General features: G+C 38.2%; 1 protein-coding gene across 2 annotated transcripts; it reads left to right on the top strand.

The window, feature by feature from the left end:
* The first annotated feature begins 339 nt into the window (after positions 1–339).
* Positions 340–28,000, top strand: LOC131701823 (cell division control protein 42 homolog). Of its 2 annotated transcripts, none has more exons than XM_059001892.1 (6): positions 340–492; positions 18,013–18,159; positions 18,723–18,795; positions 20,532–20,641; positions 20,927–21,124; positions 26,600–28,000. In XM_059001892.1, the coding sequence occupies exons 2-6, from the start codon at positions 18,055–18,057 to the stop codon at positions 26,687–26,689; spliced, it is 576 nt and encodes a 191-aa protein (XP_058857875.1). In that variant the 5' UTR covers positions 340–492; positions 18,013–18,054; the 3' UTR covers positions 26,690–28,000. The 2 variants fall into 2 exon arrangements, with proteins under 2 accessions (XP_058857875.1, XP_058857876.1); XM_059001893.1 differs by lacking the exon at positions 26,600–28,000 and adding an exon at positions 24,362–25,064.

Raw genomic sequence — 28,000 nt, 5'->3', positions numbered from 1 at the left:
AATTACAATATTGTGCTTTGTTTAATTTTTCAGGTGCCGCTCTTAAATTGTAGTTGCCAGATTATCTTTCACCATAGTAACACAGGCTGGATCAGCAAAGTGTCTGTACAGGGTTAAGAGACAGCGCCATCTAGTGTTGCATTGCTGTTAATACACAGTACTTGTTCACAAGATGGTGCTTGCTCTTAGCCAGTGTTAAATCTGTATCTGGTGTACTGTATTTGTTATTGAAAATATAATGACATACAGTATTCAGATAGTTCATTATATAATGTTAGAAAAATAACAGCGGTTTGTCACTTTGATTAAAAAAATACACACAGAATAAAGCTTTATGTATATGTCAAATATCAACCTTCGTGGTCGTGCATATGATGCGCAGAAATCTGACGCAACGTGCGTGCTGTGCGTGCCCCTGTAGTTGTGAGTGAGAAACCCCGAGCGCGAAGCTGCCAACGCCCGGCACAGACACACAAACAGCAGAACGATACGGTAAGAAACTCGGGCTAGAAAATCATTCAAAATATTCTGATACTAATGCTTGTTTTTACACTCTGTTTACAGTAATCACGCGTTTTAGGTTATATTAACGCAGAAGGTGATCGCCGCTTTATGGTTTGCTTGTGATGTGACCCGAGGTGGGGTTGAGGACAGAGATTGTATTTTTGTTTCGACTCGGAATCCCCTGTTGAAAATGTCTATGGAGGAAGTGCATTTCAACATTGAATTAAATACTAGCTGTTAAAAAGGAGCGACGCGTTTAAACGCGTTTTCATTGGATTCTGAATGGCGTGTTAATGATTACATTGCAGTTTGTTTTCTTTTTTTTTATATCCGATGCAGTCAGTTTTGTCGCTCAGTACAGTAGCGGAATGGCGAGTTTACTTCGCTGACTAGTCAGGATGGGAGGAAGGAGCACTAGACTAACACAACACACACAAACTGCCGAGAAATTGAAATTATACGACACAACGGCAAATGAAATATGTGAAATGAAATGCAATCATTCATTATTTTATTTAAGAATCAGTGGAAAACTATGTATTGTATGAATGTATGTCTCGAAACCATTTAAACATCCGGTGGGAAGATGGTGGTACTGAAAAAAGGGGTTGCACGACATGTCACACTCCGTCTGCAGCATAGTGTAGTGCAACTGCTGCAGGATGAGCATTTGCAGGATAATCAAAGCATGTAACTACCTAAACTATCACATTGAAAAGGGGTCGGATAATTCTGGTAGTCATTCAGTTCAGCTGTGTAAAATGACAAGCAATTTCTGGGTGTTACTTTGCTTGAACAGTAAGAAAAAAGGAGTGTCGGCAAGGACTAAATATTTACAGAATTTCTTATTACAGTATTATCTTTTATCTTTTATTGTTAAGTAATTGGAGCGAGTCATTTTGCAGACTGTCTGTCTATAACGGCTGTTGTCACTCAAGCATTTCACAACTCGCTCCCCCTTCCTGTAGATTTATTAACGTCTTTTGGCTGTAGTGTTGGGATATTCTTTATACAGAATTTCAGTGCAATGATGTGAGGATGCATGGAATATCAAGATACACTAACTTAATTGAACAACGTATGCTTAAATAACATATATACCGGGAATTCTTGTGTTATGATTATGATAGACACCTTGTTTCAAAGTGTGTTTGCAGTAAATGGGTATAGTTATCAGATCAGAGTGACTACTTTCATTGCACTTTAATTATCTTTCTGCATCTAATTTTTTAATTGAATGAGGAACGTTTCTTGTTTTGTCACTTGGGTTTCTAATACGTCAAATATAGAATTTCTAATCGTGCAGCTTTTTTTAATTTAATACATGTTTTTGAGCTTTTTAAGGCCATGGGTGCTTTGTAAGTTTGTGTGAAAGTAGGAAACTTGGTTACTGGCAAAACTTTGTGGTTAGTGAGGAGGAAGACATATCTGCCACTGCTGTTGGTTAACTGTAAGCAAATTTTTGACCAAGATTTACTCCCTGAAACATTTAACATGTAAATTGTAATAGGATAGCTTCTGTTTATCCAAAATAGTGTACTGTTTTGTAACTGCCAAATTGTCTTGACCTTGTTTAAGTCCCTTAGCAAACACCTCAAAGCCCTGTCCGGGGCATGCATTCCCAGCACAGGATAATAAGCAGGCCTAGATGTGCACTAGAAAAACATACAAGTATTCCTGTTGATATCCAAGGCTTGCCTCTCCGATTCCTGTGTTCTTACAAAGTAGCACCAAGACAGTGAACAACAAACAAACACATTATTATCCAAGGGATGAAATCACCAAAGATGGGGATATCCAGTAGTAGAGGCGGAAAAACATAATGACACTTAGCTTTAACATTCTATAGATGAATCTTGAACGCAAGTTATTCCACAAAATGTTAAAATCGATCATTTTAATATACTTTAGGAAGATAAATTGATGTATCTTTTTAATACTAGAGCAAGGTGACAATCCAGCATTCATGCATACAGTTCTAATTGCAATATTTTTTTTCCTGGTAGCAAAGCCTTATGGGAACATTGTTGATCTCCACTCATGTGGCAAGCAGTCTATTTCCATCCCCATCACTTCTTGAGGAAGGAAGGTTAATAATGATGGCTAAATGGGTAATGTGCATTAATAATCCAAATTTAAGAACAATAAGGTCCTCTTTTGGGAAACAATTGGCTTATAAAAGCACTATCCAAGGCTCTTATCATAAGGGGTGAATCTCATGTCAGTACTAAAGGAAGAGATGGAAGCAGAGTAAAGAATGAGCAGCAATGAAACAAAGTCAAGAGAAGCAGAGTATGAGGTCCCTTTCAACTGCTCACACGCTTAAAAGCCATTGTACTGGTGTTGTCCCTGCTAGTGGCAGAAACTGTTGTCTAAAGCCCCTTTCACACTGGCACTCCTACCCGGGTCTTGACCCGGGTTATGGCTAGCCGGGTCACAATCCTGCATAGTGTGAAACCACGTACCTGGGTCATACCTCAAGATGTGGGTCGACCCGCTTTGACCCGGGTCGAGCGAGACAAAACGCATGATGGCGGTTCATGAAATAACAAACAGCCACGCCTGCGTGAAGGTTTCACTTCCACAAGTAACATGGGTTTATTCTGTTTAGCCATATTTTTGTTGACCGAGACACACCATGAGCCAGATTGCAGCAGGGATGAAGAAAAATTTGATCTACTCAACATTTGGGCCGACGGTTCAATCCAGAGAAGCTTGGATGGAAGTGTCCATAACAAGCTGCTTCCAGGGCATTGATACGCGCATTGTTTACTTGCGTCTGTCACCCAGGTCAACCCTGTTTTATCAAAAGTGTAGCCGACCCGGGTAGAGCATGCCAGTGTGAAAGCGGCTTTAGAATGTTTGTGTCTGGAGGTCATGAAAACCTTTTCAATATTAAGCCTTTGTGGAAGTGCCACAGAAAGAGAAATGGAAAAAAACTGCATATTATTTCCAATAAACCCATCCTGGGAATTCCAAATAAGGAACATAAATTGACCTACCAGTACCAACTCTTTGAATAAAGAAAAGATGAAAAGCCCTTTCGTTCAGTAAGCAATACACTAGTGCACATCTAGGCCTGCTTATTATCCTGTGCTGGGAATGCATGCCCCGGACAGTGTGGAGGCAGGCGTACATACATACACATGGCACACTTAGAACCACTTGTCCATTTGTCCCAAAACTTGCATTATGTACCATTTACACTGGCATATATGTAGGCTATTTGTCTGTCCACTTACATCTTTAAATATATCTGTGACGAAACTTGAAAGGGACGTTATTTTGCACTAGTTAATAGTAGCAGAATGCAGGGGTATATGGAGGCACCTCCTTTGTATGCCAAAATGACATTTTCACATCTACATACAGTAGGGAAGAAACTAGGGTTGGGTTGATTTACATTAACTCGGTAATATCGTATCGAATAGAAGTCATGGTAAAAAAACTGCATTATAAAAATAATTCGAGGTATCGGAAATGTACGTTATTATATTAATTATGACGATTTTTAATGACAGCTGAAGTTGTTATGCTATTTTTACATTTATTCCATCTGTTATAGTCATATTTAATTAGCCGCCACTTCTGCTCTAACGATGATGGCCCAGTGGTTGTGAGGATTTTTTGTGAGATTTTGTTGTGAAAAGGCGGAGAGTGGAAGCAGTGAGAACACTCTTTCAAAACTGCTTCGCAAAAAAGAAAAACACTACAAGTTCAGAATCTTTTTCGGTATTGGAGAACATGGAGGTGCCCTATGTATAAAATATGCTACGCTAAGGTTATCATACCAACAGAAAACAATTCTGGACTAATTTAGAAAACAGCAGGTAGGCGATGTGTTTTTCTTGCAACCACACGTACACTGTGAACTATTCTATGTACATTTCAAATTGATTTATTATTCTTTTTGTTTGCAGTATATGGAAGGTACTGCGTGGTATAGCGTGTAAATGCAGCAATATTTGTTTTGCGTTTTATTAAGTAGTTGGATAAAAAAAAGTGCACTAAATTCCTTTAGTTTCAACTTTAAAATGTTTTATTTTCGAATTCTACAGTAATGTGTACAGAGAAGGCATGATTTTATTGTGTGTCACTGTTTATATATATATATATATATTATATATATATATATATATATATATATATATATATATATATATATGCGCATGCAATCATGCATATCAGGGCTTGAATTTCAGCACAGAATAGCACATTCCAAGTTGTTCCCGCATATATGCATTTTTCAGTGCAGGAAAATCCTGCAGAGATATTTTAAGACACCAAGCTACTGTTTTTTTTTTTTTTTTCTTATACAATTTAGGATGCCTGAAACGCTACAACAGTCTATGGAAGTGGGTGTCAGTGACGAAAGCACTATGAGCTGCATTCTGAGAAGTTCTGGTTAAAATAAATAAATAAATAAATAAATAAATACAATCAATCAATCAATAAAAGTAGTGCTGGATATTTTAAGTGCTGCGAGTCTTTATTCTCTCTTACGTGATTCTCGGCCGCTATCTTTAAGCATCATAGAAACTCAGTACACTGCAGTATAAGTAAACAGTTTTGAAAAAAATACATGATATTAAGTCTACCTAGGTGTTTTGCAAGTGGTGACATTCGCTTTAACTGTTAAAACTCAGTTCCATTCATTATGGGGTGCCAGCGCACCAAAGGTTACGCACATATTACTCGGGCACTGTAAAAGCCACCTACCTGGCTTGTTTAAAAGTATAGACTCGGGGCTTTCCAAAGACATATTTATTTAGTGTGTGTATGCGGTACTCCTAGCCGGAATGACGACTGCCCAAAGTTAAGCCTCTCATCATGTGATAGAGTTCATTTTAGGTTTCGTTTTAAGTCTATGATCCGTCATTGTAGCAGCTAGACTGAAAGGGATGGTATCGTTGGAAAGCTCAGCTGCCCACCCCCCATGTTCATTTCATATTTTATTATTATTATTATTTATTTATTTATTTATTTATTTATTTATTTATTTATTTATTTATTTCTTAGCAGACGCCCTTATCCAGGGCGACTTACAATCGTAAGCAAATACATTTCAAGTATCACAGTACAAGTAATAATACAATTAAGAGCAAGATAAATACAATGACTTTGGTTCAAGCAAGTACAAGTGTGACAAAATACAATTCAATAATACAGCAGATAACAGTGTCAGTGATAGTTACATCAGGATATGATTAAATACAAAATACTACAGATTAAACACTTGGCAGATTACAGTACTCTGAAGTACAGGATTAAATGCAGTAAAATAGGGGGCAGATAAGAGCAAGTAAAGCGCATTTAAGGAAGGGTGATAAGTGTCCCAGGGGAAAAACAGAGGAGTTCTACAGGTGCTGTCTGAAGAGGCGAGTCTTAAGGAGGCGCCGGAATGTGGTCAGGACTGGGCAGTCCTGACATCTGTAGGAAGGTCATTTCACCACTGCGGAGCGAGGGTGGAGAAGGAGCGGGCTCTGGAGGCAGGGGAGCGTAGAGGAGGTAGAGCCAGTTTTCTAGTGCAGACGAAGCGGAGAGGTCGAGTGGGGGTGTGGAGGTAGCTGGGTTCAGTCTGGTCAAGGCATCTGTAGGCTAGTACAAGAGTCTTGAACTGGATGTGAGCGGTGATCGGGAGCCAGTGGAGTGAGCGGAGTAGTGGAGTTGCATGGGAGAAGCGAGGCAGAGAGAACACCAGGCGGGCAGCGGAGTTCTGGATGAGCTGGAGCGGATGGGTGGCGGACGCAGGGAGGCCAGCCAGGAGGGAGTTGCAGTAGTCTAGGCAGGAGAGTACCAGGGCCTGGACCAGGAGCTTGGTAGCGTAGTTGGTGAGGAAGGGTCGGATTCTTCGGATGTTGCTCAGGAAGAATCGGCAAGTGCGTGCCAGAGTGGAGATGTGCTGAGAATAAGAGAGGCAGGGGTCCAGGGTGACTCCAAGGTTCTTAGCGGAGGAAGAGGGAGAGTGTGGTAGATTCCAGAGGAACAGAGATAGAGAGATCAGAGGAGGGGGAGGAGGAGGGAAAGAAAAGGGTCAGATTTAGAGAGGTTGAGTTTGAGGTGATATTGAGATTCAATGGTGCATTGTTTTTTTTGCCATCTATGATTACAATATATATAGCAGTGGCCAAACATGATGTTTTTGGAAAAGCATTTTTTTACATATATTCTCACCGCTACCACATATAGTATACCTGATCCTGTTGCAATTTACATAGTATGAAAGGAAATGTTGTGGCCTTTCATTTGATGTGTTACATGCATGCAGCACAAACTATCCAGTAGTTAAACATACATAAATGAAAACAGTGAAAAACAGGCGGAAATAGGGCTGTGTGTTAAAAAAAGAAATGGAGTGCTGGTTTAAAAGAAAAGCACCTTTTTCTTCTGCAAAAGCAATGGAGAGTGCTCTATCTCACAGTGATGAACAGCTGTTAGGTCTCCTGAAAGCAGCTTATTTTAAAGCAACACCAGTGTGAATGAAGATGCAGTAAAATAGGTATTGTTTTTTTATATGCAAAAGTGCCTTTTTTTTTTTTGCCATTCCCCCCCTAAAATTTTGGAATCCCTCATTGGCTGCAGCATAAGGGGGAAATCCCCCCAGCACACAAAAATGAAATTCAAGCCCTGGCATATATTATAGATACAATTGAATAATATAAGGTATAAACTACACCAGTGTGCGTAATAAGCCTGTAATTGTATTGAGGCTTCTGGTGGCAAGATAAATGAGTCATTTATCCATGTCTTCAGAAGCCGAGATATGATTACAGGCTTATATTATGCACACCTTGGTGTAGTCTTTTTTTATCAGTTGTAGCTGTTTAGAATAGCTTGAAAAAGTCTGTAGTAAATTGAACTTTCATATTTGTGTTGCTTTTAAATACCTGTCTATGCTTTCCAGTAAACCACGGAGGTCAGTTTTGTCATCTGACTGACAGGATACGTTTTGCCAATATGTTGTTGAGTTGCTGTGCTGGTATTTGATGAATTTTCCAGTTTTCACCACTTTCTTCCAGGCACTTTTGATAAATTTATCACTCAGTCTTTTTTTCTGTTTGTGTGCTGTGGTGAAGTCAGTTAAGATGTGCGCACACCTGTACATATAAACCTTATAATGTTTAAATGAAAAGGGTGCTTTAGATAGCTTTTCTTCCTCTCGTTTTAAACATTTTTGAGTTGGCATGGTGCTCACAGGTGGAAAAATCACAGTGACACTGCCAGTTAACACGTGTGATTAAATTCCTGGAACCGCTGTCATATTGAGCTCAGTCTACAGCGTCCCTCCCTGTTTGCCCTTCGTTAACCAATGATACAGTACGTCTCTTGTGGCTTTGTGCTGGGAGGTGCACAGTAAAAAGAATTACAATAATAATACATTGACAGTCATTTTCCCGCAGGTAGAGATTAGACAGAATTGTATTGTGACAGAACGGGCCAGGTGGTGCTGAGCAAGTTTGTGAATGGGCTGTAGATCAGATGTGCTGGTGCTGACAGGCGGGCTTACAGGCAACTTTTGCTGTAAAATTTGAGAGCCATGTTGTAAATATCATTCAGATCATAGCTACTGAGAACCATTTTTAAAACTCTACGTCCATCAGTCACAACTGCATTATCCACACTCGCAGCCTCCCCATGATGTTAATAAAAATGGATTTTGCGACGTTGTTTAAATCTCTGAAGCCAGCTAATCTGAATAAGTAGCAAGTCGCTCTGCGAATGATTTTGCTTTTGTTATCAGAATGTCATCACTGATTGTCATTCTTTGAGTCCTTGCTTTGGTAAACCACAAAAATAGCACATCTTCTTCAAGTTGCAATTGCTGTAGTTTCCTCTCCTTGTTGCTGTGTCAATAAATAAACTAACCAGCCACTTCTCTTTTTCTTTTAAGATAGTGGAAGTATTTGAACGACCAAGAGACAGTTTATGCCTTTTAAACACACATTGAATTATACAACCCCTGGAAGCTTTAGGATTTTTCTTGTGGAAAAGACAAATAAGTGTGCTTTCTTTCTCTTGGTTGTATATTTGCAGCAGTGTTTTCAACTAGGAAGTACAACAGTGAACTAGTAGCTTGTCATCATGATGGAAAGGGTAATTTTAAATTAAATACTGCTGGCCTACATCTAAAACTAATTTAGGTGTATAGGGCAACTGGTTTTTTTCATTGTGGGGAATAGCAAATTCCGTTTTTTCAAAAATGACCAATTATGTTTTTTCCCCCAGAAGTGTTAAAAAAAGTAAATTAATAAGCATTGCCACAATTTATTTTTTATTAGTCAAGATTTACAATTATTCTTGTTGCTGTAATGGTAAGTAAAGCACCTGAAGACACTTGCATGTCAATGTTTATAAACCTCACTTGGGTCATTGCTGGTATTAAAATAAGAGAACAAATGTCCGGCACTGCTGTGAGAATCGTATGTACAGTCTTCCACTGACACTGCAGTACAGTCTACTAATAAAGGTGTTTAGTTTATTGCTGGCATTACAATAACAATAAATATGAAACAGCTTGATAAAAAAGGCATGTTGATGACTCGTTGCTACACAGGTTCATTGCTGTGTATCACCCGATTGTAATTTAAATAGCGCTCCTTTTAATGTAAACTCTAATTAATCCTCCCAATAGTTTATTTGCGCAATTCTGCATTCTTGTTGTTTGCTAAGTTTAACAAGAGGTGCATCTCTAGACACAATGTCTTTATGAAACAAGCAGTGTGGTGTGTTAGGTAGTGACTACATCCTCTTTACACAGTAAAGCGAGCAATTTCCTTTAACCCTTTGCAGTCCATTTATTCAGCGTGTCAGGTCCAGCACAGTTTATTTTAGACGTGCTGTTTAAATATTTAATATTTTTTTCACAGTAAAACAGGTTTAAAAGGCACTGCATATCAACAGGACACTCAGTACTGCATCTCCAGCCCCGCCCACCCCTTGTTCACTGTATTTCACATACCTCTTCATAGTCGTGCATACCGATAAATCATCTCCTGATCACTCGTTTTATCATGCCTAATTATGCTTCCAATGCCTAATTCTGCGATTCCATCTGCGATAAAGTAGCCCTAGTATGTGCTGAAGTGCCAAACAAGCCACTACTTTAAAAAGCTGTCTATTTGTTGTAATCATCTTAAAATAGGTTGACACATTATAAATTAATCCAGACTTCTTTGTGTGTGAATACAGCAGAACAAGGAATCTTGTTGTAAATCCACAGTCTGTTGTCAACAGGTATCTACAGCACAGAGCAAAAGGAGTACCAGCCAAACCTTGAGCCCAAAGTATAACTAACTGAGCACCCACATAAGCCCTAGTGTTTCTTCTCCCTCCCTACCGTATCTTTGTGAACACACAGCAATTAAAAAATAAAAGCAGTAGTCATAGATTTAAAAAACAATCATAGCTGGAATTGAAGTACCGGTATGTGATAGAAATAGTTCAGATGTATTAGAAAGAATAATACAATTTAATATTCAGGCTATAAAGCAGATGCAGCTGAATGATAACTTGCAGTATCACTTGTGAAAACAACAAATGCTGTACCGCTCACTTTATTACTTCCATTATAACATTGCCCATGACAGCCTTGTAATATAAAACGGCCCTAATGCAGTTATCGCCAATAATTGTAACTGCCATATATCACACTGTCCCTAACGTCCAGTGAATCCAGGGAATGGGGATCAGGTTTTTCATGTTGCCGATGGCTGTCATTTTCAATGAAGTGCCGTGGCATGGGAAGAATATCACTGGTTTGAAGTGCAGACACATCGGTGGGCAGGTAGTTGTCAAAATGTTGCTTGCCAGTTTTGATGACATTTAAATTAAATGTATTTAACATCAATTGTCTGCCTTTAACCTTAGTTCTGAAAATTTTTTGGGGGGGATGATGAGTTTATCAAATTTATCTAACATGCTCTACTTTTGCCTATGTTTTTATAATACTGCATTGTCTTCCACAGTGGAACAGAAGTTTAAATGATCTTCATACCTAACACAGTAGTACAACAACAAACGTACCTACAGTAAGAGGGACATGTTGGCAGTGATGGTTTTGACCCTGTATCCACAGTGTTTCTTCTTTTACCCTGGCTGAAGTGTGAAATCCCAATGCATTGCACGCCCATTACACAAAGTGATGTCAGACTGCGATGTCCTATTTCTGCAATGGGCAGTGCTGAAGTTACTTATGTTGTGTAATGCTACACAGAAATAACCCAGTTGCTGAAAGTAGTATTGTAATTAAGTTGAACTCCCTTAAGTTTCTTATAATTTCTAACAGCTGTTTTTGTGGTTTTTTTGTCCTTTTTTCAGTAGTTAGTCTGGTTCATTTTTTGATGCCTTTTTATCAGCAAAAATGTCACAATGAAACATGTTTTGAATGTTTAAGTTGAAGTCTTTTTTTTATTCCTGTTAATTTCTATTTTCAACATTTTGTTTAAATGCATATTAAAAACATTCGAGTCCTCAACATTTCACATAGAAAATATTTAAAGTACATATTTGATACATATGAGAGGGCGTCTGCTAAGAAATAAATAAATAAATGGAAAAAAGCTGTGAGTTTTTAGTTGGAACCAGTCAGTTATAAGATGATCATTTTATGTCTTTGTGGATGTCTTTTTAAGGATGTCTGCTTTGTGAAGTTTTCAAACCAGTAGTGTTTAATATACATGGTGAAAGTTTGAAACTGTGACACATTCTCCAGTAATAGTTTTATTTCCTCTCGTCGATACTGAAGAACAAAAAGCAGCTGCCCTTATTATAATGCCCTTTGCTGGAGATAAAGGCTCTCCCCTATAATGCTATAGTTACAGGACCATGCTATATGTTGCTCCCAAGTATAAAGTGTTCCTGTAATGGCATTATGGGGCAAATGGGAGCCAGGACCATGCTGCCTTCTAACCCATTGTGCCTTACAAAGGGACAGCACAGTATTCGCTTGCCTGAAATGAAACAGTCAGTTATGTCTCTCTTTTGAAGGTTAAGGATCTAAAAGAAGAAACTTGTGTTTTTTTTGCTTGGGTTAAATGTATAGAGAGGAAGCACACAACTCTGTGGGGGAGATGGGTCTCCCTGTTAAAATTGTGGTCAAGAATTGAATGTGGTGTAGAAACGAAGTAACAGTCCTTGTGGTTTTTTTAGCCTTCTCATGTTGGTTGCAAGGGGGTTGACAAATTCTAAAACTTACTTTATGGTCCGAGAGGAGGCTGTATAGGCTTATGGGTGTGCTGACATTTCTACACTATTGTTTGTGTATTAGTGTTTTGTATACTCATGCTTTGGGGTTGTTGAAGATTGTGGTGTGTGTTTTTGAATTGAGATTACTAGCTAACTTGTCAAATTTTAAAGATGACTCAAAGCTTGGGGAAGTGACACACGCTTTCAGTCAAATCCAAAAAGGTCTAGACTGCATACAGAACTGGGCAGAAATGTGGCAAATTCAACTCTGTGTCAACAAATGTAATTACATGCCAGTCACAAATTTAGGATTCAAATACAATGTGGGGTGGGGGTTTAGAACTAGATCAGGCTTATCATGAAAAAGACCTTGGTGTTGCAATAGATTCATCACTATCAGCAACCAGACAGCACAGGAAAGCAATCAAAAAGGTGAACAGAATGCTTGGGTATATATCCTAGGAGGTTGTGGTGAGGCTGTATAGTGCACTGCTAGACCATAGTTGGAATACTGTTTTCAGTTCTTGTCAGTACCAAAGGGACTTATGACTGGAGAGAGTCCAAACAAAGCAATCAAACTAATCTCTAGGCTTAAAGGAATGCGTTACGAAGATGGGCTAAATAACTTAATCTTTTTGGCCTAGAATAAAGAAGAATTACAGAGGACATGATTTTGAAGACCTTAAAATCCTAAAAGGAGTTGACATAGTTAACCCAATCCAATACTTTAAGCGCAGTATAGAAATCAGGATCCTAGGACACAGTTGAAAATTAAATGGAGATAGACTTGGACAGAGGGAAGGAAACACTCCTTTACACAGTAAAATCAATTGAATCCTTTAACACCCAACTTGACAATTTTGACATCAGCGATTAGCAAGCGCACAAACTTAGATGGGCTGAACGGCCTCCTCACGTTCACCTGACCTGTAATTTAGACATTTACAAAGTTTCAAGGCTTGTGGTAGAAGATATTGATATGAAGATAAAGAAGTCCACATTCATAGACGTGTTACAAGAAATGTTACATATTTGATTTATTCAGCTGATAATCAATAATAGGAAATGTTACAATGAATGACGTCTACATCGTACATTAAAGCTTAATTCATACATTGTACTGCAACTGATGCCCCTTACCAGACAGCACAGTCAACAGAAGTAATCTAGCCTGGTTTACAATACCACTATCCAATGCAAGACTAAACCAGTCACTGTGCTTCAGCTCTGAGATGAGTGCATTCAGGCCAAATAGTGAAAATAGAACATTTGTTTGTCCCAATTTTGTAGGTTAACTTGTCTTTTAAAAATAGTGCTCTATCTGACTATTTTCTTTCTTTCTAAGCTTAATGGAGCATACACACTTGGGGTGAATTGTGACCAGAAATGAACATGGTGGCTGGCAGCCTGTTTGGATGCCATTACTTGCGTTTTTACCTAATTGTACATTTCATGGCAGTCTGTTAAACTGAAGGGCTTATTTGTTATTGCAGTGGCTTGGAAATACAGTACTAATCTGTCTGAGCATTATTATTATTATTTATTTCTTAGCAGACGCCCTTATCCAGGGCGACTTACAATTGTTACAAGATATCACATTATACATTATTTCACATTATACAGATATCACATTATACATTATTTCACATTATTTTTACATGCAATTACCCATTTATACAGTTGGGTTTTTACTGGAGCAATCTAGGTAAAGTACCTTGCTCAAGGGTACAACAGCAGTGTCCCCCACTGGGGATTGAACCCACAACCCTCCGGTCAAGAGTCCAGAGCCCTAACCACTACTCCACACTGCTGCCCTATTCAATATTAAACCAAAACAGATAATTTAATTGGGGTGGTGGAAGGATTGCCTTCACTTTGTCAAGCTGTCCAAATAATTATCACTGTGTTTTGAATCTGAATAGTTAATTGGCCTGCAGCTTTTTTTTAATTGTCATTATTTTAAAATGTGCAGTAACACTGGATTGTTGACTTGCTGTAGGCTTGTGTTTTCGGTATGAGGTTTATATGCACAGATGAGGTCAGATTTGTGTTTGTGCAGTTTGATTGTGGAAGGAAGCAGTGTGATTCCCCTGTTTCTAGCGAGCTGTTGCCTCATTGCAGCAGAGCACTGCAGAGCATCTCTAGGCAGCACAGCAGAAAGGAAACCACACACAGCTGCTGACAGGAAACCAGGAAGAGGGAGGAGGGGTGGGCTCTTTGTTTGGAATGGAGGATTCAATCTGCATATGCTTGACTCTGCAGGCAATGCGGAACAAAGGTGATTCCCTGGTTAAGATCAGTTCTTATCGGGCCTCTGCCTATGGCAAGATTGGGGGAATGGTGTCCACAAGTCTGGTAATCGCAACTTTTTCTCCCTTTTGAAAGTTTTGTATGAACAGCTGCAGCACAATTTTCTTAGTTTTTCCAGCCTCGCTGTTATTATTTTACGAGTCGGCACAGTATTGGGATAATCTTACATTGATTTCAAAACCTGCTGCATTCACAATTCACACGCACTGTCCTCAGTCATAGGGAATAATGTGATCATGCACTGTTCGGCCCAATCTATAACAAGTGTTGTGGATGTTTGCTTTTTACTGCTATCAGTAGCTCTATCCACAGTAATTCTGAATGTTCATTTCAAATGGTGAAACATTGAACTTGTGTTTTTGTGGTACGGCAATTTTGTTTGGCATAATTTACATACCATGGTTTTCTCTCACGGTTCCTCAAAATACTTAAAAACGTGGCTTCGCCTCGTTCCTTTTAGAGATGCTATTTTATTAAAACAAAATTTACGAAAAAACGCTTGTCATTAACTTTCTAACCCCGCTGTGGAACTGATACCATACCACGCCTGCTACAGTATGAACACACACTGCACCGATGAAGTGCCAGATTGACTGAGAATAAAACCCGCCCCAGTGTCAATCTTTCTGTTGCGTCAATTAGAAAAGTTACTTGGAGGCAATTGCCAAACCCCTTCCTTTTTATAATATCCGCCCTTCCTGTGGCTCCTCCCAATTGTCATATCCTGACAGCTTCTATGGCTGGCTTGCTTGCTTGCTTGCATCAGTTTATATTAATCATAGTTCCTGATTTACTGGGCTTTCAGTATATTTCCAGAATAAAGTGGTGTAAAGCTGTATTAATATCCCAAGCTGGTTAAATGTGTTACATTGTTGTCTTTGTGTTTTACAATAGGCTGCTCAGGCCTTAACTATCCTTAAACCATTTCGGGGGGTGTTAAAAGGTTTGATGTGTGTTTTGGAATTCCAGTGGACTGTCTAGTGTCTGCAAGTTTACAGGTGCAGTTTCTAAACAGATCTATGTTTTAATTTGTATTCATTTTAACAATTTTTAAGCTCTCTTTAATTGTTCTCAGCTCCTAAAAAGTTACAGATTTCAAGCTACTTAAAACATTTTATAGTTGAGCTGAAATCTCCAACTGTTTAAGAGCAGCAAACAATTAAAGGCCTAATTAAGCTAATTATTATTTCAATGAAGGGTTTAGTTAAGTAATTGAGAGCTCAGTTAGAATGAAAACCAGCAGACACAGGGGTCCCCGAGGACCAGGATTGAGAACCACTGCGTAGTGCACAGCAGGATACGCAATGGAAACATGTTGTAAATTCAGTATAAAATGAAGTCCGAGTGTGTGACACTGCATTATTGACTTGGTTAATGTCATCAACACTAGAAGGTAGCATCTGCTCTGCAGGAGTGGTGTTAGTGTTGCAACACGACTGACACGCTGAGTATCATAGAAGTCAACTGCAAAGACCAGCTGAAATACTGAATAGAGGTCTGCATCTCAAAAAATAATTACAAATAAACAAACAATATGAAAGCCAAATATGTAGGCCTGTACACTGTTTAAAATGCATAAATAGTATAAATGTTTTAAAGAGCTTGATCCAGCCCCAAGGCAACAAAATCTCCACTCCCTTGTGTGGTGTGTTTTAACAGCAATATGGATCTGTCCTTCATTTTATTTTTAAACCTGAAATGAAATCCTAATAGTTATGGTGCTTTCACTTGAGTTTTGCATGCAGATGACCTCCATGTGTTTGTGTGACGCCCCTGCAGCAGCTGCCTGTCACTCCCACACATCTGCCATCCATTTATCGATATAGAACAGCATTATTTAAAAAACTTTAATATATACTGTCATTTTTAGACCTGTTTTTTTTTTTTTTGCATTCTGTATTATACTTTAGCGGGAACAATCAAATCATTAGCGATGTTGTGACTCATGAATTGCAGTAGGCTACAGAGAATACATTTATTTTTTTTAGACAATAATGATAGTCAGTAATAAACAGAAAAATAAATAAATGTACTATTTAAATTATAATTTCTTTTTAGAAATGGATCTGTAAAGGTGCTATGATTTCTGAAACTTCATGTTCTGATTTGCTGCTGCTACTTGACCTGTTGAAGATCAAACCCATTGACCCAATGCCATCGCTGGGTGTCAAAGTTAATAGCAAGTCTATTGTCATGCTGTTTTGATTGGGCCCAATCGATTCAGCAGTGTTTAAGTTGCACTGTACAGAACAATAAGAGCATAAGGCTGAATGTTTCAACATACAGTTTGAGAAGCGGCTGGAGGGCACAATAGATAACCCCTAACATTTTTCATGTGCTGCATGTCTTTAGGGTCAGGTACGTTGTGATTTAGTTTTTTTGGGAGTTTTTTTAGTTTTCTGTATCTACTGCAGTTTTACTAAGTGCTAGAGAGCTGTACTGGATGCGAGACATAAATCAAAGTAAAACTGAAGTCGGTGAAATTGAGTCACGATGTGTAGTTTATGATGAACAGTACACAGTTTATTGTGACTGTGTAACAATGCTTTTGATATACCATATATGGCTAGTCTACACTCCAGATAAACTGTACCCATGATATTTTAATTTAATGCGCAATGAATACACATAGCAATTCTGCTCAACAGCTTGCATGTTATCAAGCTTGTACTTTGGTGGTTCTCGGCTTTTCAATTTTGAGGGTACTGCTTGCAGTAGCTAGAGAAATGACGGGACAGCTTGTAGCCTGCCTGGGAATTGCCAGAAACATGTGACCTATGCATCTGGGTTTTCAATAAAATACAATAAAAAGTACAGTTGATTCTTGCAGTGTGTGCTTGTGACTAAGCGACTGGATTTCTCGGCGCAGTCTTAGTCCCCCTCATCCTAACTTACTAAATGACCTATCTGTCAGCTGAAATTTTGAAGGTAAATCTATATAATAAATACAATATTCTGTGTTTGGAGAGAGTCTGGTCGCTTTTATATTGCTATGGCAAGGCGATCAATCAAGAGTACTATTTTATTTAAAAATATATCATATGTGCAGGCAGGCCTTTTGTTAAGTATAATCAGTTTTTATCTTTTTTTTTTTATCAAGTCGAGGCCACATTTTCCCAGGTTAGCTGGTACTTTGTGAACGTTTGGGCAATCGCTGTGGTGATGGACCGGACTTATCTGCAGAAGGGTGTGAACATGACATCAGCACCAAACAAGCCAGGTTTATTCGCCTTGAAATCTGACCCCAAACCTTATCTGGAGCGCTGGCTAGTATTGAACATATGTAAATGGGGAAATTTACCAATATTTAATAGAAATCTGAAACAATTATGAAAAAACACATCAGTGGACTAAAAGTTAAACCTTAAGTGCATTTGTGGTCACTTAATGCATTGTTTAGCAGTCATTTGGATTTTGCTTTTTTTTTCTGTCAGGTGGTTACGTAACTCTCGAAATGTGCAACTAATGTAATGCTTCCTAAATGAGGTACATTATATATATATATATATATATATATATATAAAAAATATAAAAATTATTTATTTAATTCTCATTCGAGCCATTATTTTAACATTGGCTTGAGTGTGCAGCTCAAGTGTTCCTGCGCCAGCTTATCACCAAGAAGATGTTTCAGAGCTGGGTTGCCCAGCCTTGGTGCTTGAGAAGTATCAAACCCTAGCCAGAGCTTGCTTTCACAATCCAGGTCTTGTCTGTATCACTGCCAGACGCAATAGTTTAAAGGTACAGTATTAACTGGTTTTGATAAGCAAAGGAAAGTTATCATAGGATAGGGTACAGCTGGCGGGGGACAGTCCCCTCATGCACCCCAGCCTTTAACAGGTTAATGAATTGCATACGTTCTTTTGGGTACTTTCCATTGACAGTGTGCCGGTTAATATCAGAATATTCAATACACTGAGATCCTTAATCTCTCTCTTGCCATGTGAAACACAGTTTCGTTAAACTGAAAATGCAGTCATGTTAATAAACTGCCTGTCTCCCTCTCTGTTTCAGATCTTGTTGAATGAGAACAGTGGATTCTAACAGAGAGCAGCTATGCAGACGATTAAGTGTGTTGTAGTGGGGGATGGTGCTGTTGGTAAAACATGTCTCTTAATTTCCTATACAACCAACAAATTCCCATCGGAATATGTACCAACGGTAAGTCGGTTTTAATTCTTTAAGGGGTTTTTATTATTTTTGTATTTTGGTGAATAGTCTATACTTTTTTACATCCTGAAACTAGGTTGCTTTTAAGAATGTGCTCCTAAAATTATAGAACGCCTACTTTAGTTTAAGATCGGGGGAGGGACACTACCCAGTTTAATTTCCTTTCTTCCTTACAAAGCAAATGTCTGACCTCAGGCAAAAGCTCTAAATCCAGCAGTTGCTGGTAATTGAGAGGCATTGCTGTATAAGAACCTGATAAGCAGTTATTGAAGCTTTGCAGGCAGTAGACTTGCATTGCTACATTTTTTGCAGATTCTTTCATTCCCAGCCTTAGCTGTTATCATCTGTAGGCTTCTAGCACATTTCAAGAGACTAATGGTGTGTGGTTTTAAAATTAGATTTGTAGTATAAGCTATTAGTCAAGTACCCCCAAGACATCGTTCTTAAAGGCCACTTATTACTATGTAGAAAAAAAAATTATCATGCTGTCCTAGGTTTGCTGAATGGCCCTCCTATATCTGAATGTGTTTTTTTTTTTTTCTCCCCTTCTCTAGGTCTTTGATAATTATGCTGTAACGGTTATGATTGGTGGTGAACCATACACCCTAGGATTATTTGATACTGCAGGTATGTTGCACTATTAACTGTCTTGTATAAGGGAAGGGAACATGCATTGATCTGGAAACGCGGTGGCTTATCTTAGGGAGGCAAGTCGCTTATGATCGATTCGGTTTTTAATCAACTCTTTCAGCTGTTTGACATCCAATAATTTTTTTGTAAAGCGGAAATTAAAGTTTGAAACCGAACTTGATTTGTGCAAGCAAGGGAATATGGGAACTGCATGTTTGAACTAACCATTGATCAGTCGAGCAATGTTGTTGATGCTTTGATTTGTATTCGATGTAACCTGTTGGGTTTGAGCTGAAAACAGTAAAGTGCACTGCACAGGTGCTCTATCATTGCTTTGAAGCAGCTTTTACCAGTTGTGCAGCTTCCGTTGCTATATTAATTGATAGACGAGTAGTCTGGATCAGGGAATGGATACAGAATCCTGGAAGGGTATTCCCTTTTTGTGGGATGTTTACAAATAATTGTCTTATTTATTGTACTGCTGAGGTTCTCCATAGACACCCATGTCAGGGAAGCAGTGCTGCACTTAAGTTTAGCAGTCTGATTGCAGCAAGTTAAGATGTGCTCGCTACAGTGAGTCTGAATAACTTTTAAAGGCATGCTGTATTGTTGAAAATGGAGAGTAACATGAAATGAGACAAGCTCCGATACCCCCTGTAACCCCCCCCTGAATAGCTTTGTAAACAAGATGAGTCGTCTAAATGGGGTTCCTGGTTTTTAAATAAATAAATACTATAAGATCTAGCAACAAAACAACATCAAAGTATTTGATCACCGGCTCTGCATTCTTGTAGAGATCATTAGCTGGCCAGGTTTGATAATCAGTGGTGATTGTAAGAAACACCATCAGTAGACTGGAGTACTGGAAAGGGTCATACAGAATTTGCTGTTTAATTCTAGAACTACTAAAACTAAATAAATATATTTAAATGAGAACGTTTTACAAGAAGTCTTAAAAGGCTTTAAATGCCTTCATGTGTTCTCAGGCTTTCTGCATCCACGTTTTCAATGTGTTTTGATTTTGATGTGCAAAGGAAGGTCTTGATATGAGCCATGGAGCAAGTTTCCTGTCACCTCGTCCCACCCTGTACTATTGCAAGCTGTTCAGGAAATTCCTCTATTCCAGGATTTCACAACTCAGCTGGTGGATGCTGATAATCTCAATTCACAAAACTATGAATGTGGACTAAGGGCAAGACAATGGAGTAGTTGACACAATTTGTTGTTATGCCAGAAGTGTAAAGTAGTTTGAAAGATACACCATACCCTGCAAAGTACAGCTGCCATTGGTACAGATATGGCTTGTTTTGTGTTTTATTTGTAGGGAGGCAAGTCCGTTATGATTCGGTTTGGTTTTATATCGACTCAGCTGTTTTTGACCGAAATAAAAATGCAACACTGAACTGCATTTGTGCAGCCAAAGGAACGGGACATACCATTATTACACACATCCTTTTAACTGTGACAAATAAACACAATAGTGTTATTGTCTCGCACATACGAGTCTTAAACAATTAGAAACAATATAGAAAGATTTGTATGTATTGAGAGACTTATTTTATTGTTGCTGTAGTCGGTTGTAAATGGCAAATCATATCATGTAGAGTTATATCAGCAAAAAACTAAAGCTAAAACTCAGGCCTACCTCCACAAAGTTCTAGGACTCGGACATGCATTGATGGGCCGAATAGCGCCTCTCCAGAAACTAACTACTTTTTTCTTTTCTTTTTCAGGTCAGGAGGATTACGATAGGTTGCGACCTCTGAGTTATCCTCAGACAGATGTGTTTCTAGTCTGTTTCTCTGTCGTTTCACCTTCTTCTTTTGAAAATGTTAAAGAAAAGGTTTGTCTCGATGTTTTTTGCTTTTAATATATTTTCCAATGTGTAAGCACCACTGGACAAGGAGTTACTTGGCAGCGCTCTAGTGTATTTCAATTTTAATGTACATATTTCTGTCTGTATTGAACCATCAATTTACAAATGTCAACTATTATGAATTGCTTCTTGTATAGTATGTTTTAAACTCACATTGACACATGCATGGTATTTCAGAAATGCATTTACAAAAGAGAAACAGTTACCCAAGCAAAAGTGTTAAAAATATGATTTTGTTTTGCTCTGTAACAGTGGGTACCAGAGATCACTCACCACTGTCCAAAGACTCCATTCCTCCTGGTTGGGACGCAGATTGACTTGAGAGACGACCCGTCAACAATCGAGAAACTCGCCAAGAACAAACAGAAGCCCATCACCCCCGAGACTGCAGAGAAACTGGCCCGGGACCTGAAGGCAGTCAAATACGTGGAGTGCTCTGCCCTCACGCAGGTGAGTGGGGAAGCGTGGCTACTCACAAAGCAACTCCAAACAAGCCATGGAGAGAAGTGTGGCTACTCAAAGCCATGAGAAACGAGCCAGGGAGCTGGAATCGGTTTGTCCTGGATAATGGAATGTGATAACTGGATATTCCATCCAGCATTCTGTGCAGAAACACTCACTGAAACTAAGCCAGAACTCATTCCGGAGAGGTTTGAGGTTCAGGCAGTGAATGATGTGCAGATTGGTTTCTGACTAATTTAATTGAGTGAACAGTTGGAAGACCCAATAGCCTACCTTGACCACAAGTCTAAAACCAGTTTAAAGTCTTTACCTGATAAATGTAACTTGGTACAAAGCCACACTAACAATCTGTTAAGCATTAAGTTGTGCAAAAATGCATTGGTTGAAAAACAAGAAAGGTGGAGGTTTAACATTGTATTCACTCATACAGTTACATGGGCTATAAATCAGTGAATCCAGGCACTATGGAAGATGAGTGTTCTGCTTTCTTCTGATTCCATCGTCTAATAAATCATAGATGGGAAAGTGCGTTCCGTTCCTTACAATGGCAATATCATCACACAAACACTCCATTGATTTACATTGGCAATATCGTCACACTGGAATATTTTGTACGTTTTATTATCTATGTATTTAGCAGCTGTCATTTAGTTTATTGTGGTGAGTCATAGCAATTGATAAGTTGGGTGATGCAACTGTCATAACATTTAAGGAACATGAGTTACAAAAAGGCATGTGTGCTACAACAGGCACTTCCTGGTCTTAATAGGCTTCAATATACTGCATGGATTTTCTACATTTTGCCTATTCGGATATGTGGTTGCTTTGGTGTTTTATATTTTATGCATGTGTTGTGTTAACCCAAATATTGATATTTTGAAATTAATATTTCTCTATACGGTCATTAATGTGAATTTCAAGGGACCGGCAAAAAAAAAAAATCTCATCAGGAGTCTAATCCAAATGCATACTATCAGTTTTTATTGAAGTTACAGTAACACTAAAATCAAATTTCATTTACAGTACAATGGAATGTATTCTACATTTAAAAGTAGTGTGCATTTTATTGAAAACACATAATAAATACAACTTAATCTGCATGTCCCATTCAGATAACAGGCATTTTTAAACCACAAAAGCAAGGCATCCTCAACCTCAGGATATTGAGCAAATCGGAAACACTGACGACTTGCATCAACACTTTGCTGTTTATAGACCTGGATTCTATCCTGTTTTTTTAGAATGATAGAGAGTGTTTGCGGGAATGTTGAAATCTGCAGCAACAGCTTTCTTTTTGTAGTACAGAGGTGTACTATAAACCACTTTCAGCACCTCCACTTTCATCTGCAAGGATAACGCATGCTTTCTGTACTGGTCACTCATTTCAATGCTTCCTGGAAAGGGCATTGATGTGTGAGCACTATGGCAACTCAAGGTGCATCATAGGTTCAGTAGTCTCCAAACAGCACTATATTACAGTACAGAGACGATGGTCTGGATGCAAGTTAATACTTTTCCCAATATCCTTTAGACTCAAAGTAGGGCAATTCGTTTTATTAATTTCTTCCCTTGGGGGCTTAAGTAATTTGCACAAACAGGAAATTAGTGTTAAGTGAATTCGTATTATAAGAAGTAATAAGTGACTGCTAAATTTGTCCACGACCATGTAAGTGTTTTAGATTCTGTAAATGTTTTGTGTACCTGTTAGCAAGAGCTTTTAAAGTGGCTATATCCCTTTTTATCAAGGTCGGCCACTTGTTTATTTATAAATGTTGCTTGGCACCTTGTTTTTGCTTTTGAAGTAGTTTATTTGGTTTTCATTTGCAGAGGTAGCTAAATGATTGAACAAAGAGTTGGGTGGAGTTTGTTTTAAACATGGATGACCTTTATCACATGCCAAGCCCTTCTAAAATAAACCAGGCTTGTAATGAGCACTTTTCTATCCAACCATATTTCTAGTAGAAATCTATCTGCTTTAAACAGGATAACAGCCTTGTTAATCTTAATTTCTGCTCTGTATAAGATGTGAACATTGACATATAGAGGGGAATTCACAAAGCAGTTCTCCGAACTCCTTTATTTTGTGATTTACAGGAGGGGGGACACAACATACTGGACAGAAAACAAACAACTGGAATTTATTTCAGAGACTTAAATTTTGGAGTAAATTACCTGAATTTACCCAATTATGTAAATTCACATGTACACATGTATTTACAGTTTTAGGGGTTAATGAGAAATCCTCTCCATATTTATTAAAAAAAATAAATAAATAAATAACATTCCTTCAAGTCAGTCAACTGGAATGCGTGGTACTTGAAGTGCTGCCTGATTAACTGGGTGCTGATGTGTTGCATAGATCCAAACATGCATCTGTGAACATACAATAGACTGGGTGCGGGAGTAACCGTATTTGTCACTAAATCTAAAATTAATCATCTAGTATTTAAGTTTTTATAACAATACAGTAATTTTGGGAAGTAGATAAGAGTCATCAGTAAATACTTGCAACATTGTATTCTGGTTGCCTTGAAATTGATTGTAACACAGATATTTTTTGGTCCTTTGCAATAAATGGGTATTAAATGACATTTTCACTCAAATACTAGTGAGGTGCTTCCTGCCCAGACTGCTCTAAGGCACTAAAAACTACTGGATTGCCTGAAGGTGCCGTATCACTACTTCTTGGTTTGTGTTTTTCAGCTGGACACATTTATCTATAAGGGTTAATGTTTAGGAAGTGTAATAGTTTACTTGAATAGCCAGGGTGTTTTCTCAAACAAGCCACCCATTATATTGGAAGCTAGCAAAGCACTTTGTTGAAATCAGTGTATTGCAGTATGAAATTGATTTGCAAAGCCATTTACAATAAAGGTGATATTTTATATGAATTAAAGTAACAGAACTTGCAAGTCTGGTACTTCTGGATTTTTTTTCTAAACTGCTAAAATAATGAATGGTGAAATGTTAAAGATAGTGATTGGGCTGTCCACTTGAAAAGGGATACTGCACCTTCATGTTTTGTCGTTCCCACCCCACCACCTCCTCCTGTCCCACTCTAAATAGCCAGTCCAGCTGGTCTCTGCTGCTGTCCAGCTGTAGTCTGCTCCCAGTTATTCAGATGCATCCTGAAGTGCTTTGTTGCGTTTGCTTGCTCACTAACCTGTTTGCTTTGACCTCTAACCTTGGTGCTGTTCTCTTCCCCCTCCCCCTCTGTCTTTGTAGAGAGGTCTGAAGAATGTATTTGACGAGGCTATCCTAGCTGCCCTTGAGCCGCCTGAAACTCAGCGAAAGCGGAAGTGCTGTATATTCTAAAACCATTCCCCTCTCTACTTCTTCTTCCCTTCTGTAGAAATGACTAACGTAAAATAAAAACGAAATGACGACGTTTTAAAATTCCTGTGTCCTGCTATCATAACCTTCTGAGCAAGCTTGCTTTGTGTAAATGTGTATACTTTTGTCTTTCTCTAAGACCAATATCTCCATTCGTACGTCATCCCTGATACAAGGCCATTAGCCCGTATTCCGCTTTCTAAACACCTTCTCTACATCAGCACTTTATAGGTCTTTGGTCTAAAGGAGGTGTCATAAAGTATTACTTGGGAGTTAATGTTTCACTTTAGAAGAAAACTGAGAATATACTCTTGGAGCTTTGACAGGGGTCAAAGGGAAGCTTTATTCTGCACCTGATTACATCTGAGAGAGAAAACACTTTTCTAGACTATTTCCCATACATCTATATCCCTGTTTGTTTTTTGTACTGCTACTAATGTTACATAGAACGTTCTTTCTATCCCTGCTGGACCATGGACTGCTTAATGTGCCATAGGCTTGGGTGCTTTTTTGGTTCAAAATGAGATCTCAAGCAGTGAAATCCCAGTTTAAATTTGTGGAATTATTTGTGAACTGAATAAAGGAAAACTGAAAACCCCTCTTTTTTCTTGTTACTGTGTTGCTCTGCAAGTGTTTGGTGGTTCGAATGAAAGGGGTTATTTTTGCGACTCCCACTGTCTCCTGTTCATATCTGCTGCATAGCATTAAATAGACGTTGAACCCAAAGGAGTCATTAGCCTCCTTTGCAAATGTATCTATTTCTATCCGCATACTAGGTTGTGTCACTCACTGCATAATCCTAAATTTCTGTAAAAATCATGAATTGTTCAAAGCTTTCCATCAGAGGGACCACATAAATTGTACTACAATAACTAAGGCTAGGGTGATGGGTGTGTTGTTTTTGGAAACTCCAGATGCATTTGAACATTTTTGTTGATTTACTGGTGTTTGGAACCGGTTTGTAGCTGTTGATAAATTAAATTTAAATTATCCATCCTAGCACACCACAACTAATGTTGACAAATACAAAATCCAGTTCATTGCATTCCAGTAACAGCTTTGTGCATCACTTCATATGTTCTATGTGTTTAGAAATGCAATATCCACATTGTTCTTTCAATGATGATCTGAACATGGAATTATTAAACAATCCCTGCAGCCTGGGTGCTGGTGGTCACTCTGCTAGTAATACACATGCCTTTTGTAAGTGTTGCATCCCTAACTGCTCATATAAAGCTACATGGCGTTATGGGTTTAAGGAGTAAGCAGTTTCTGGCTAATATGTTCATTTAGTCTGCATATGGAAAGAATGTGCTAGTTTTCAGTTCATAATGACTTTTGAGGTATGAAGTATTTCTAAATCTTTTTGTACCATTATGACAAATGAAAACATTTCCAGAATTCTAGCACAAGAATTGCATACCAACAATAGTAGAAAAATATTTTACTGCAAAAGATGCTTGCTGTGTATCCCCAAATGGGCAAGCGCTAATATTGATTCCTTTTCACATTGCTGGATTGTGTTATTTTATTTTGAAACCCAAGCAGTAATTGTTTACAGAACCTCCACTTTCTTGTTTTGTGTTTAACTGCAATGATCACTTACCTGTCTGTCTTTTATTATTTATTTCCATTTAGCATGCTTGTCCTTAATGTTCATCTTATTACAACAAAGTAGTATAAACACCAAGGCGTAGTGTATTCACTCTCCTAATGCAATAATTATCAGGTCTTGAAAAATGGTGTCATTATGCAAAACCATTTAATGTGATTTATTGATTAATCTAACCACTGCTGGAAAAACACAGAATGAAATGAAATGGTTAAATTGATATAAATAAATTACACACTAATCCAGATCCCACTACAACTAATGGCTAAATAAGTCTCTTCATCATTGCAGTAATGGATTCATTCTTTACTCCTCTAGAGTGCCTACATGCTGCCTTTAGTTGCATCCATATTTCAACATGCCATATTTAAGAGTGTTGATAACTGGACTTCATTGAAAGAATGAGGAAAATCCAAATAGGCAGCTTTATTTTCTTTTGAAATTTTCCCCCTTTTTATTTGATTTTTTTAATTTAACAAATGAGTCCACGCCTTTTTTTCTCTCCCACTTGTTTTCAGAAAGGACTAAAGAATGTATTTGACGAGGCGATATTGGCAGCCCTGGAACCTCCTGAGCCCAAGAAGAAGCGCAAGTGTGTGCTGCTATGAGCGCCTCCCTTCCTCCTCTCCCTTCCCTGCGAAGCTGTGCTCAGCTTTTTAATCTAAGCAATGTTTAAAAACGAACAACTCAGATTTATTCTGCAATAAAGATGACAAATTGCCCTTCACACACAAGAAGTGTGTGACAGTTAGCCTACCCATACAACCCTCTTCCTTTTAACGTAACATTGTACTGGTTCAGATATATTTTTGTTAATGATTTATATCAGATACACTGATCTGTACTATTTTTTTTCCTGTTTTTATTTTAAGAGCCGCCTGCAGTGATTCATTCCTTTGTAACAGTTAATTGGGTTTTTTTTTTATTTGTAATATTGATCCTAAGTGCCACATTGGAATGACCAGGGACTGAAGCATATACTGCTTAAAAGGCTAATTTTCTATTTGACCAGTTAAGAGTGAGATGATTTAAAAGAAAAAAAAAAAAAAAAAAAAAAAGTGGGGTAGTGAATCCATTCTTGCCATCCGTTATTAAGTTTGACTTTTTTGAAGAGGTCTTTGTCTGCCTCCCCTCTGCACTCAATACCCTGTAGACTGATTGGTATTCAATTGTTGAACAGTGGTAAGATTGGAACAAGTCACTGTAAAGGAGGCTCTAACAGTGTTCAGCTGAGTTTGAGAACAGATCAGTGGTGTTAAACACTGTCTTCCCTTGCAGGATAGTGCTGTGCCCAGCAAGCGCATAAGCACTTCTGTATTCCTTAACTGATCCAGGAGGTGTGTAGGCTTGGGTTTCAATTATAGTAGTTTCTTAGCTTTACTTGCTGAATAAATAAGATTTTAATGAAGCGCATGGAAATTTGAATGGCGTTATTTTTGTTTGTCTGTGAAACTATTGTAGAATTTTGCAAACTTAACAAGAGCTATGAAACGATAACAAAGAGTATTTAAGTTGATGAGGGAGGGGGAATCGGATGTAGATCGCACAGCCGTGAAACGTCGGTATTGATGCAACAAGTGGTATTCTAATGTGGTAATTGGGACCAGATGGGGATTTACCAGTACTTGTTATAATGCATGCGTGCAACCTCCGGTTCCTGTGGTTAGATTTTAATATTAATAATAAATAATAATGATGTAAACAGGTAAAGTTGCTGTTGTAGATTCCAGTGTTATGCATTTTTACCAAAACTTTAGATTTTTACTTTGAGCTGTTTTCCATTTTATAAAGGAACTTTCACCTTTCACAAACTTTATCTTGTAACCTCTTTGGTATTGAACCAAAGCTTTTTTTTTTTTTTTTGTCTCAGTTCTTGTATATGCATTATTTTCAAAAATATTAAACTTATCTTAATGGTC

Source organism: Acipenser ruthenus, chromosome 27 (assembly GCF_902713425.1).
Source record: "Acipenser ruthenus chromosome 27, fAciRut3.2 maternal haplotype, whole genome shotgun sequence".
Classification (NCBI taxonomy): Eukaryota; Metazoa; Chordata; class Actinopteri; order Acipenseriformes; family Acipenseridae; genus Acipenser; species Acipenser ruthenus.
Note: the sequence above shows the minus strand (reverse complement) of the source record. Positions and strands in the feature narration are given on the sequence as shown.